Source organism: Monodelphis domestica, chromosome 2 (assembly GCF_027887165.1).
Source record: "Monodelphis domestica isolate mMonDom1 chromosome 2, mMonDom1.pri, whole genome shotgun sequence".
NCBI lineage: Eukaryota > Metazoa > Chordata > Mammalia > Didelphimorphia > Didelphidae > Monodelphis > Monodelphis domestica.
Window position 1 is genome coordinate 532,900,056 of NC_077228.1, and position 13,590 is coordinate 532,913,645.

General features: G+C 49.3%; 1 protein-coding gene across 1 annotated transcript; it reads right to left on the bottom strand.

Moving 5' to 3' along the window:
• Positions 1 to 421: 421 nt before the first annotated feature.
• LOC100025184 (putative methyltransferase DDB_G0268948) lies at positions 422 to 13,197 on the bottom strand. The gene is made up of 7 exons (XM_007486147.2): positions 12,975 to 13,197; positions 6,523 to 6,648; positions 5,963 to 6,123; positions 4,628 to 4,841; positions 4,122 to 4,222; positions 2,738 to 2,875; positions 422 to 604 (listed from the first exon to the last, which is right to left on the bottom strand). Exons 1-7 carry the CDS (start codon positions 13,089 to 13,091, stop codon positions 493 to 495), a joined length of 969 nt encoding a protein of 322 aa, XP_007486209.1. The 5' UTR covers positions 13,092 to 13,197; the 3' UTR covers positions 422 to 492.
• Between the last annotated feature and the right edge of the window lie 393 nt (positions 13,198 to 13,590).

The following is a 13,590-nucleotide window of genomic DNA, read 5'->3' on the forward strand; positions in this document are numbered from 1 at the left end:
CCATGGGCCAGGACACCTCAGGCTGGGCCCCTGTGCCTGACACCCAGACCCTTGCAGCCAGGCTCCAGGATTCCTTCCACTCTGTTGAGCGTGGCCTGAGTAAGCGAAGACGACGCTGTCTTCACCCCAAAATATGGCCAAGTCCCACCCCTGAGCCAGGCGGGATGCCCAGGTGTCTGCCCTGGGCCTGCTCCTCTCTCCCTGCCCCACAATCCTTTGGGCCCTGGAGCTGGACTCCTGCCCCCAGATAGTAGGCCAACCCCTCCGCATCACAGCCCCGAGGACTTTGTCCGGGAGGACAAACTTTAGATTATGCTGTTTACTTTGGGGGAACCCAGCCTCTCTCAAGCCCAGAATGCCACCGGGAAGCGCTCAGAGAATCCGTCACTTTGGCCATCCAATGACCCAACATCAAGCGGCCTTCTTGGGACTCTGGACCTCTTTATTGGACTTGGACTGGGTCCAAGGTGAGGAATTGTGTTTCTTTGGAAACTAAGGCGCCACCTTCTCCTTCGTGGGGGCCTTGCAAGCCAAAACACACACGTATTTGAACGATATCCCCAGTTCCGTTTCGGGGGAAGATACTTTCATGGTCTTCAAGAATCTGTAGAAACAAAGCCAAGGGTCGGGTTGTTTGCTGGGCCAAAGGGAAACATGACGGAGGGATGGAGTTCGAATCCTCCCGAGGGGAGACATTTCTGGAGTCCCTGATACCCAGCCCGGCCCTCCTCACTCAGCAGAAAGATGAAGGTCAGGCAGCCTTCTTCCCTCCCCAGCCCTGGCCCCAGAAAGAAGACCAAAGAGGCCAAGACTAGAGCCTGGCCCCAAGGGTCAGAACCTCGCCTGGAGGGCCTCTCTAAGGTCACGTTTGCTCCCCTTCTGCCCCCCTAGATCTGTGGCCCTTTATCACCTCCCGGAGCAAAGAGAAGCTCTTGTTTGACACTTCAGACTGCCTCCAGCCTGTGCCCTCCTCTCCATGCATTCTTCCCAGCGCTCTACCCACTGTGCCCGTACTCCGCATCCTTAGGGAAATAAGGACTGGTTTGGCCACAAGGGAGAGAAGGTTGGACAAAATGTGGACTTTTTCTCTGGCCAGAAAAGATCACCGAAGGTTTATGAGTTTGCGAGTAAGGCACAAACAGGCAAAATGGGAGTGGGCTGAATGGATTGGAAGGAGAGAGTGAAAAAAAGCAAGAGACTTATTCCAAGACTGCTTCAATAATCTTGGAACAAGGACTTGTGGGAGGAGCAGCAACAGAAGTGACAGATGGGAGAGGAAGTGAGAAGCAGGAATCGGCGAAACATGTTGGCTGTAGAGGAGTGAGAGATGGAGAGAAGCTCATAAACCGTAGGGAGGAGGAGGAAGAGTTCGTTTTGGGAGAAAGGCAGTGAGCTCAGGTTGAGAAGAGGGAGCCTCAAAAGGCTGACGGTATGGCAAATCTATGCTTATTTGAAGCTGGGATTTGCAACAGTGGGTTGAGGTAGGAATGGCAAGGAATATCTAACCCTAAGTCAGACATTTGGGGGAAAAGACCCCAGGAGATTCAAGAACAAATTAAATACCTTTGGCCTCTACTTATCTGACTGGATAATATGTCTCCTAAAAGAAACTGGTACCTGTTGGCAAAGATTCTTTAGAGAGGAGAATTTCTTAAAGCTACCGTAAGATGGAGAATTATCAGCTTGCTCATATTTTATGGAGAGAGAAACTGGGTTTGTTTTTTGTTGTTGCTTTTCCTGGTCTGAAACTAGGTATGTGAACTGCTTGCCTCTCACTTAAGTAAATAAATAAATACAAATTAAATCTAAAAGCTTGGCTTCTAAGAGCTCTCTCCTCCTAAGAGGTAGCATCTCAGCTGAAGCCTGTAGCCCAAACCAGAAGCCATAAGAAGCCCTAGAAACAGGGGTTCTTGACTTGAAGTCCATGGATAGAGTTCAAGGGATTCATGAACCTGGATGGGAGGGGAGAACTACATCTTTGATTTCACAAACCTCTAACTAAAATTTAGCATTTCCTTCAATTATCATATCTGAGAAGTCTCTTCCACAGGCTTCACCACACTGGCAACTCTACAGCATTGTTACCTCTCTCTGCATACCTCTTGACCACATGTATTCCCACAAGCATGCCTTTCCTTTAATGGGAGGGGCATCAGTGGGAGACTGTGCCTCAGTTTTATAAAGGAAGAATGTTCAAATACGGTGACATTTTCATTAAATCCCTTTGCTTTTAACTAATTGTATCTTCTGGCTGACTAGTAGAAGTAAACACATGGGTGGGGGCTCATAAGCTATGCCTTTTTCAAGTGGATTCAGTTCCAAAAATTCCCTTATATCTGAGTCATCTTTGCCGAGATTCCCCACCCAACATACAAGGGGAAGTGTCCCAAGTTCTACGGAGATATAGTGAATTTAAAATAATAGTGAGCCAGCCAAGAAGACCGATGAGATTGGTGGCCACAAAAGAGATCAAGGCTAGAAACATAGATTAGAGAGTTTATCATATGAGGTGATGGTGGGTGCTCTGGGAGGGTAGAAGAGCTCTAAGAGAACAAGTTGGGTGAGACAAGGACTGACTAGGGGAGAAGAAAACCAGAGGAGAACCAAGCCAGGTCCAATCATGCCAGGCATTGCAGAAGCCAGAACCGCCAACATTTGGGACAGAAACTTGGTTCTGCTCTTGAAGCCTTGTCGAAAGCAACATCCTGAGATGCCCTGGATCCCAGCTGATTCTTACCTCTCCTGAGTCTGGTGCAGGAGGGCTTTGGCTGCCTCTGGCTGGGCATTATGAAAAGTCTGGAACATGGAGAAAGATTGCATAAATCCCATCAGGCTGGCGACTGTAAAGGAAACTTCTTTTGAATGAAAAAGAGTTCTGCAATGAAGAAAACAATCCAAGTAAGTTCTAGTTTTTGTGGAATGATAAACGCAGTGAAAAATGGCGCCTGATCTTCACTTGATAACATTTAGAAAAGCCCTTTAAGGTCTTCGACATGCTTTACCAGCCCATTCAATCACACAACCATCCAAGGAGGTAGATTCTAGAGATATTATTAGCCCCGTTTTATGGACGAGGAAGCTGAGAGAGAAATAAAAGTTCCCTGACTCAAGTCTGGATTCAAATCCTGCCTCTGATGATCGCTAATTATTTGACAAGTAGGACAGGTCGCCATTTCTTCTGGGAAAAGTTTCTACATTGGTCCAGTGAAAGGGTTGGTCTCTGAGGTCTCACCAGCTTTAGAGAAACAATGACTTGAATAGGATCACATAGTTAGGCAGCTGAACAGTTTTGAACCTAGATCTTCCAAATCTGGGAGTAGCACCTAATGCTCGCTCCTTTAGGTGCTATTAAAATCCCATTCACAGCACGCCAAAAAGCTTTTGTAATAGGCACCCTGAGGAGATGACGCAGATGTCTGATGTTTTCACCGCGTCTGATTCTTTCTGGGTAGAGAAGCAATTGCTCTTTTTTTCTGGAATGATTCCAATACCAGCTCATTGGGTAATGGTCCTTTTTGGGGTTCACCCATGAAAGAAGCTAGAGGAGATCTCTCCCAGTTCTAGAATCTCTTTGAATGGTGCAGCCCAATCCCTAGTCTGTTAGATGACAGAGATGACATCTTCTGGGCACAAAGTCCACAACTCTCTCCCAGGTGGGACTTAGATTCAAATTCTCCCACAGGGGGCAGCTGGGTGGCTCAGTGAATGGAGAGCGAGACCCAGAGATGGAGGTCCAGGGTTCAAATCTGGCCTCAGACACTTCCCAGCTGTGTGACCCTGGGCAAGTCACTTAACCCCCATTGCCTAGCCCTTACTGCTCTTCTGCCTTGGAACCAGTACTGATTCTAAGATGGAAGGGAAGGATTTTAATTTTTAAAAATAAGTTTTCCCACAGACATTTAGAAATAGAGAGTCAGAAATGACCCGATAAATTCATATTTATAAGTAAGGAACTGGAAACCCCCTTTGAGAGTTGTTTTGTTTTTTATTTCAATTTTATTTCACAATCTAACATTTCCCCATCATTGTATACAAGGCATGTTTTAGACTATTAAAACTCGACTAAGACTTGGGGGCTGCCTTGTGTAAGAAAGGACCCCAGAACTGCAAGGTTGTCTCACCTTTTTTTGTCAGGAAAAGGCACGAGATCGAATATCTCTTGGTATTCCGAACGGACGATACTCACTTTTTCGTTGGCATACTTGTTAAGGACGGTCTGAGTCTGCAATGAGAAAAGGCGGTCAGACGGGAAGGAAGACTCACACGTGGTTCGTTCCCTTCGGGGACTCTCACAACTGGTGCCCCTGTGGTGGTCTCCTGGGTCAGCCCCCATGCTGGACCCACAGAGAAGGAGAGGCCGGCAGCGGTCTGAGACGGCACCGACCATTGTACCATCTGTGAGCCTCAATAAAGAATTCGCTACGTGGAAGCAGCCGTTGAGGTGGCAGGTCACAGCGGACCAGAGGTTCTGGACGTGGATAGATTTGGGGAGTCTGGGAACTTAGATGGGGAGAATATCACATTTTTCCACTCATCTCTAACTGAAGTTGAGCATTTCCTTCAATTCTGGCTTTTAAAAACCCCGTTATCCGAAGATGGAGTTCTCCAGGCGGCTACCGAGACCCACCTCCTGGAAGATGGCGTTGAGCTCCGCCGAGCAGTCTCCGTAGTGAATCCTGATGCTCGGGATGTAGGAGCTGAGGCTGACACAGCCCCCCGGCTTCAGGACCCGCTCCAGCTCCCTCATGAAGGCCTTCAGGTCAAACCAGTGGGCTGCCGTGAAGGCAGTGAGCAGGTCCACAGAGGCATCCTCTACAGGGAGATTTTCTGCTGGGCAGACGCTGTAGGGCAAGACAACCAGTGACCGCCCAAGACAAGGAGGGGGACAGGACCAGGATCAGTCAGGCTCAACACACACACAGTCAGCAATCATTTCCTGAATTTTTAACACAAGCACATCCATTCCCTTTCTTCCTGATTTCAGATTGGAGGGGATCAAGGTGCCATTTTTGATGGTACCCTGCAAGGGGCCCAGGGGAAAAGGCTGACAGGGGTCCTTCCCAAAAGCCGCCTCCTGCTAGAGCCGGAGCTCATCTCCCTGGCCAAGGACACTTCCCCTCACAGCGTGCCCACATTTTGGAAGGTGGCCAAACAGCCTGGCTGCTCCTTTAGTAGCTAACAGGGAGCTGCCCCTGCTCTCCCTCCACTCCAGTAACTTCCTGTTATCTCCAGTATCAAAGAGAAAATCCTCTGGTTGACATTCGAAGCCTTTCAGGACGTCCCACCCCCACTTTCTAGTCTTCTCAGGCCTTCTGCCAGCTCCCACACTCTAGGCCAGCAACCTTGGCCTCCCTGCTGTTTGTCACAATTTCCAGACTCTGGGCCTTTCTCCTGACTGGCTGTCCCCCATGCATTGAAAGCTCTCCAGCCTCTCCTCCTCACTTCCTGGGTTAAAATCCCACCTTGTACAGGAAGCTTCTCCAGATCCCCTTCATTCTAGAACCTTTTCCCCATTCATTAGTTCCTATCAGGCCTGCCTACAGCTTGTTTATATGGTTTGTATTCTATTCTATCGTATTACGGAGCGTGTTTGTCATTGGTGTCCTGTGTGAAATGGCATTACGTGACACGATATTACTCTAAAAATCTCTCCCCTTGACACTGAGCCCCGGAAGGCAGGGCCAGCTTCCGCCTTTCTTTCTATCCCCAATTGGCGCCCCATGATGGGCCCACAGGAGGTGCTTAATCAATGTTTCCTGCTGATGTCCCTCTGAGACACTCTGTCTAGTCAGGTGGGGAGTCTTCTCACCTCCTGAGGAGGGACATGGGAGCCCTTCCTTACGGTGGCTCTGAGATTGAAAAGGTGGGGTGCCCTGCTTTCTTCTCTAGGAATGCGAGGGATAAGCCTGTAGCGCCCGAGGCCCTTCAGGGCTCATCGGAGAGATCTTGGGGGCAAACTTACCGGTATGACACATTGGCCTGGTTCTGGGCCTGCTGGGCCTGCTGGATCTGTGCCTCACTGATGTCTGTGCCCAAGACCCTGGCGAAGTGAGGGCCCAGAACCTGAGTGCTCTGGCCTGATCCACAGCCCACATCCACAGCTAGATCGTAGGGTTTTCCTTTCTAAGGAAAGAGACAGGACGAGGCCCAGCCTGAGCCTCCCCACTTCTGGGGACCAACAAAGAGTTCGATGGGAAAGAGGGGGTTGGAGTGGGAGGAGGGATTGAGTGAGGGAGGGAAGCAAGACACCCCAGCAGGCTGAGGGGAAGCAGAGGGGAGGAATCGTGGCCCCCCACTTACTAGCCCGGAGCTCCAGGCCTCCATGGATGGAAAGGAGGCTCTCACGAGCATCTTCCTCCCAGGCTGCTGAGAGGACTGACAGAGCCGGCAGGCAGAAGCACTAGGCGCTGATGTAATGGTGAGGGAAAGTAAGGGACAGGGAAAAGTCGAGGCAGCCCTGGGTGAGCTGAGGAAGGAGCTGGAGGATCCACATTCTCCAGACTGCATCCCTGGAGCTCTTACCTTCTCTTCTAAGAAGGAGAAGATGATGCTGAGGAGCTCGTCCGGGGGAGGGAACCTGTGCTTCCGGTAAATGGCCGCATGGTCCTTCCCCTCAAACAGGTGGGCAGACATGATGGCCGGCTGGTCCTGGAAGAGGGAGCCACAGATTCCCCCATGAAGCTTCCTGGGTGTTGGCGGGTCACACGAGTCACCTGAATCAGGGCTGACTCACTGACAAAGCTCCCATGAACTGGGATCTGCTGGGGTTTGGCTCCAGGAGAAGAGGATGCCAGAAAACATCAGCCACCTCTTTCCCAACCAACTGTCCACCATCTTGGAAGTGATGAATATTGATTGCAGATGCCTGATTCCCCCCCCCCTTTTTTTTAAACTTTTAGTTTCAGTTTAGAGTCAATCTAAGTATTGTTCCAAGGCAGAAGAGCCATAAGGGCTGGGCCATGGGGGTGAAGTGACTTGTCCAGGGTCACCAGCTCAGAAGTGTCAGGTCAGATTTGAAGCCAGGACTGCCCATCTCTAGGCCTGGTTCTCCATCCACTGAGCTACCCAGCTGCCCCCAGCTTCAGCCTTTTGTCTTCCAGGTCCCCTGGTGTACCATACCAGGCACATTAGAATCTTGGAAATATGATTGATGTATTGATATTGTATCCTATATATTCATTTACCAGACACATGGTCAGATCACTTAATGTTCATTGTATGGAAAGGGACAGTCCAAAGGACTAGCACAAAGGACTAGCAAATTCCTGGGCTGGGCATTGACAGCCATTACAAAGCACGGGTTGGATTAATCTCCTCCTCTTTGATTCTGTCATTGTCAATTCTACCAATGTAAAAACCTATATCATGTCACGTATTCCTCAATCACCTCCCACTTGACATTCCTAAGGTCCCCAATAAAAGCTGGGGAACATGTGCGAGCCTCCTCTTCTCTTACACCTCTTGCTCTCACAGCCCTTGCTCTCACAGCCCTTGCTCTTGCTCTTGCTCTTGCTCCTTGCACCTCTTAATCGTGCTATGGCCTATTATATTCCTCATGTCTGACTGATTTACACAGCGCAGCTGCCCCACATATCTCCCATTAATCTCTTGACCACCTGGCCCTTGGGTGATGTCCCAGAGTTTTCAGCTCCACGCATGTTCTCTTGCTTCTCATACTTATAATTTCTCCTCTTGCTTTCTCTTTCTAGAGAGCTAATTAGGGAGCTCGCGACTCCCCACGTGTTTTATCTTGTGGTCCCTGAGTCTTTATTCCTGCATCTCTTCCTCTGACTGCCTTATCTATCTTACATCCATATTCCTCTAGCCTCCAATTTCCTTCTCAGGTCACCACCCACAGGTTCATTATATAGGAGCTGCTGGTGGATACCATACCTGGTTCTCTTCCGTTGAGGCTGTTGTCCACAAAACCCTCCAAATCCTTTTTTCACAAGAATTGCTTTCTCATAGCTCATAGCAGATCTAGGGCTGGAAAGAACCTGAGATCCCCTCCTCCAACTGCCTCATATGACATATGGGGAAACTGAGGCCCAGTGAGGCTACATGTCTAGCCCATGAAGGACCTACTGTGTGCAAGACACGAGTGAGAAAGAAAGAAACCAAAATTGCCTCAGTCTTAAGGAGCTACAATTCTCTGGGGGTGCAACACACATCACCCCCCAAAGTAGAATGTGAAGAAAATTGATTCAGTGAGAGTGAGGAAGAGGTCACAGAAGGCTGAGACCTGAGGAGAGCCTTGAAGGAAGGCCAAGAGGAAGGGGTGCATTCTAGGAAGCCCAGGGGAATGGCCTGGGCCAAACCTTATATAACACTCCACTAAAATGCATCAAGCAGCAGATAAGCACTGATGGGTCGCCTGCTGTAGGCCCAGGACTCAGCTACGGTCCAGAGATCCAAAACCCCAAATGAACCAGACCCTGCCTTCAAGGAGTCTCCACACTGTCACGACCAGAAACCATGTAGGAAGTTCCAAGGGACAGGCTGAGAGGAGACGCCTCCCTCCCTGGCTGTACAGGGTTGGAAGTTGCCTGGCTTAAGAACACAGTGTGCTGTTTCCAGATTTTTTTGTACATTGATTGGTTTTCGCCCATTTTTTTCTCCTTTTTTCTTTAAAAAAGATATTCTTGGGGATGCGGGAGGGCTCTCAGGGAGGGGGGAAAGGATGAATGAGGATGGAGAATGTCAAACAAAAGACAATAAACATTTGGTTTTTAGAGAAGGAGGGCAGCAAAGGTGGCAGAGTGGACAGAGTGCCAGATCTGGAGTCAGGAAGACCTGAGTTCAAATCCAGCCTGAGACACTTCCTAGCTGTGTGACCCTGGCCAAGTCACTTCTCCCCATTGGCCTCCATTTTCTCATCTTTAAAATGAGCTGGAAAAAGACATGGCAGATCACTGTAGTCTCCCTACCAAGAAAACCCCAAATAAGATCACGGAGCAACAACAAATGAGAGAGAAAAACATGTACATGAGTAAATAATGCCAAGGAGTTTGGGGAGGGCAGGGAGAGGGGTGATGAGAGAGTGACGCTTGCGCTGAGAGAGTCTGAGAGTCCAAGGGGAGGAAGGAGAATGTTCCAGACCTGGGGGCGGGTTGGTAGGTGGCAATGCCAGGCTGTGCCAAGGCAAGGAGATAAGATAAGTTGTGAACAAATAACCACAATCTCATTTGGTCCTGATAACAGACCCCCACCCCCACCCCAGGTAAGCGCTGCTTTTCTTTTTTTTAACCCTTTCCTTCTGTCCTCAAATCAATACTGTGTATCAGTTCCAGGGCAGAAGAGCAGTCTGGGCTAGGCAGTGGGAGCTGAATGACTTGCCCAGTGCCACCTAGCTAGGAAGAGTCTGAGGCCAGATTTGAACCCAGCATCTCTTATCTCTGGATCTGGCTCTTAACCCACTGAACCACCTAGCTGTCCCCTGGAGGTGCTGCTTTTATCCCCATTTTATAGTTGGGGAAACTGAGGAAGAGAGAGGTGAAGTGACTTGCCCAGATGTCTGAAGTCATATTTGAACTTGGGTCTTCCCAGTTCCACACCCAGCACTCTCTCCATAAGGGCAGTTTGTCTGGAAGAGAAGATGTGTAGAGGGGAGTCATGTGTAATCAATTGGGGGAACTAGGCCAGAGCGAAGAGCAGTGACATGGTCAGACCCAGGGTGGACAGGAAGCCTCCAGCCTTTGCCTGATTTAAACAGCTAATTCCCCTGCATGCACAGGAAAAGGGAAGCCACATAGAGGTGACGTGTCCTTTCCCAGTGAAGCCACATTGGTTTGAGTGACAGCTTCTCTTCCTAAGAGGTCATGAACTATCCCTTTAACGAAGTGTCCCAGAATTGGGACAAGCCTCAATCCATTTTCTTTCCTTTATGGAAGAATTGAGATATTGTCTTTTTCTAGCCCCCCTTGAGCATCTCTCCTGCATCCATGATCTTTGGAAGCTTGGTGTGTTCACTACATTAATCATTAAAGGCGGCAAAATGGCAAGGCAGACAGAACCCTGAATCCAACAATCACAAAGACCCGAGTTCAAATCCAGCTTCAGAGATTTCCTAACTATGTGACCCTGGGCAAATTACTGGACCTGTTTGCCTCAATTTCTTCATCTGTAAAATGGGGATAATAATAGCACTTCTCTCCCAGGTTGCTGTGAGGATCAAATGAGACCATAGGTTTTCATTTTGCCAATCTTAAAGTACTGTTTAGTTTTAATTGTTAATAATTAATAATAATAATCTGTCTATCAGTTCTTTCAGTACTTTGGGATACAATGACTTAGGCCTGGTTATAAGCTCGTTAAGGGTAGCTGGACTACTTTCTTGCTTTTCCTTCATTTAGGTTTCCATTCTCTAGTAACCAACTTTGTCCTATTTTCATCAGTCCAGAGATCATTTTCTTGGAAAGAGAAAACATTAGCCAAATCAGAGTTGAGTCGTTCAGCCTTCTCTCAGCGGCCCCTTAGCATCCAATCCAGGCTGATCATCAGTGGGTCTTTTGATGGAGAGCTTGCCACATCTGGGGTTCCCACTCAGACCCATGCTTCTTCACCCTCCACCCCCAGCCAGCCAGCCAAATCCCTTCTACTTTCCACTTCTCCCTTGGAACAAAATTCACAAAATGCCTCAGAGGAGTGAAGAGAGTACAATTGGATCTCTGCCCTCCCCAGAGTTTATCATTTGGTTCTAGAAAGGCTTGATCCATTCACCAAACCTGTGACTTCCCAGATCCAAGCACCCTTCCCCAGCCCCCTTAGAAGAACGTCAGCTCCTTGAGGACAGGGACTCTCTCTGTCTTTCTATTGGTATTTCCCATTGCTTAGCCCAGTACCTGACAGTAAATGCCAAATAAATGCTTTTTCCTCATTCATTCATTCATTCGTTCATTTGTTCCTTCCTTCCTTCCTTCCTTCCTTCCTTCCTTCCTTCCTTCCTTCCTTCCTTCCTTCCTTCCTTCCTTCCTTCCTTCCTTCCTTCCTTCCTTCCTTCCTTCCTTCCTTCCTTCTTTCCTTCCTTCCTTCTTTCCTTCCTTCCTTCCTTCCTTCCTTCCTCCCTCCCTTCCTTCCTTCCTTCCTTCCTTCCTTCCTTCCTTCCTTCCTTCCTTCCTTCCTTCCTTCCTTCCTTCCTTCCTTCCTTCCTTCCTTCTTTCCTTCCTTCCTTCCTCCCTCCCTCCCTTCCTTCCTTCCTTCCTTCCTTCCTTCTTTCCTTCCTTCCTTCCTTCCTTCCTTCCTTCCTCCCTCCCTTCCTTCCTTCCTTCCTTCCTTCCTTCCTTCCTTCCTTCCTTCCTTCCTTCCTTCCTTCCTTCCTTCCTTCCTTCCTTCCTTCCTTCCTTCCTTCCTTCCTTCCTTCCTTCCTTCCTTCCTTCCCATCTCATCTCAGACTTCTAACTGAATGCTCTGACAGGGAAGGGCTCAGATCTTATCCTTCTGCACATTCTAAGCATTTGATGACTCAACAGGTAGGCACATGCCTCCTTGGGCTATGGGTAAAGCCGCTCCCACAGAGCACCCTTCCTTTCCCAGCCAAGTAGCAACCCCCAGGGCTGTGCTGCTTGGTAAGTGGGAGAGGCCAGAACCAGTCACTCCTGAAGCAGAGCACTCCCTGGGGCACCTGGGCCAGTGGAGACCCTGAGAGCCCTGGGTGCTGGTCTGCCCTGGGAGCCAGTGGCCAGCCCCCTCCGTGGGGTGTGGGGCCCCTTCTTTCATTTCTTTGCTTCCATGATTCTCTTCCTCGTCCTTCTCCCCACAAACACTTTCTATTTCTCACTCTCCCGCCCTCCCTTCTCCCCATCTCCCCATCTCCCTCAGCCTAGAAGTCCAGTTGTCCCTGGGAGTCTCCATCCCCCCGCTGGTTGGCGGGAGCTGAGACCTGCCCTATTTCGGGGTGGGGGTGGGGGGGTTGCGTCTCTTAGGCAGCGGCTGCCCTCCGCTCCTCGGGACACTCGCCCTCCTGCTGCCAGGCTGGGGGAGGATGCCGAGTCCATTTTAACCCTACTACGGTTGGGGTTCGTAGCTCCATTTCTTTTTCCAATGAAAGTGACTTTCCATTGTTTGGGGGTTTGTAGCTGGACGCTAAAACCTGGGTCACAATGAAATGAGCCCTCAGAGGAAAAGGCGTCCCTTTGACAACTCGGGTGTGAAAACGAGAAAAGGAGCCGAGAAGCCGCAGCCTTAAAGCTCACCGCAGCTAACGATACTGGGAAGAAGAGTATTCAGAGGCTCCCCAGTACCAAGGAAGTCATTTGTGTCCCGTGGTTTTGTTTTTTGAGAGAGAGGGAGGGAGGGAGACAGAGAAGAAGAAGAAGAAGAAGAAGAAGAAGAAGAAGAAGAAGAAGAAGAAGAAGAAGAAGAAGAAGAAGAAGAAGAAGAAGAAGAAGAAGAAGAAGAAGAAGAAGAAGAAGAAGAAGAAGAAGAAGAAGAAGAAGAAGAAGAAGAAGAAGAAGAAGAAGAAGAAGAAGAAGAAGAAGAAGAAGAAGAAGAAGAAGAAGAAGAAGAAGAAGAAGAAGAAGAAGAAGAAGAAGAAGAAGAAGAAGAAGAAGAAGAAGAAGAAGAAGAAGAAGAAGAAGAAGAAGAAGAAGAAGAAGAAGAAGAAGAAGAAGAAGAAGAAGAAGAAAAGAGGGAGACAGATGGAGGCAGGGAGGGAGGGAGAGACAGAGGGAGGGATGGAGGGAGAGAGGGAGGGGGCAGGGAAGGAATTGAGATTCTGAATCCAGTAGCTCTTGTTGCCCGCAAACAGGGACGGTCCATTTCATGCTTCTACTGGGCATCCTTGCAGGAAATGCCCACAATTTTGCTTCCCACCAGTTAGTTAACGTGCAACAAGTCCCTTTTCCTGGAGCCCTCAGAATCTTACAGCGGAGGGGAGCCTCTAGGCGGGGGCTTCCTGAGCCTGACCACAATCCAGGACAAAAGGAAAGGCAGAAAACAAAAGTAAAACCACAAGCCCAAGCATGGAAAGCAAATACCTCTCGCTCCTCTTTCAGCAGCTGAAATCCCTGAGCAAGGCTGTGACTGTTCTGACCCGGAATCTCCCTTGCCTGATTTCTCCCAGGAGGAGGGCAGCTGGCCTTGCAGCCTTGCATCTGGTTGGCTGGGCCACCTATCAATCTGGCCAGTCTTTGACAGGCCCCAGCCTGGCTGCTTCGCTGCTGATTCAGGAAGCCGGGAGGCTGAAGGACGGGAGATGCTTGGCTCCAGCCTCCTCATTTTCTCTGTCCGTAAATACCATGGGGGTTGTCGATGGTCCTTCTTCCCTTGAGCTGCACGCCTTAGCGGCTGGCCCAGTTTTTCTCCTTTGGAGCTTTGCTCTGGGGGCTGGACTCCTCTGCCGTCTTCCCTTGGCCCAAGGGCAAAGAGCTAGTTTGATCTGAGAGTCCAGTTTCTTTTTCTTCTTCCTTTTCACTTAAAATTTTTATTACAAAAATCATGTCCTTTCCCTCCTCTCCTCCCATCCCCTCCCGTAGCTCACGCACAATTCCACTGGCCTTTACGTGTGTCCTTGATCAAAATCTATTTCCATATTGTTGATATTTACACTAGGATCATCTAGAGTCTACATCCCCAGTCACATCCCCACGACCC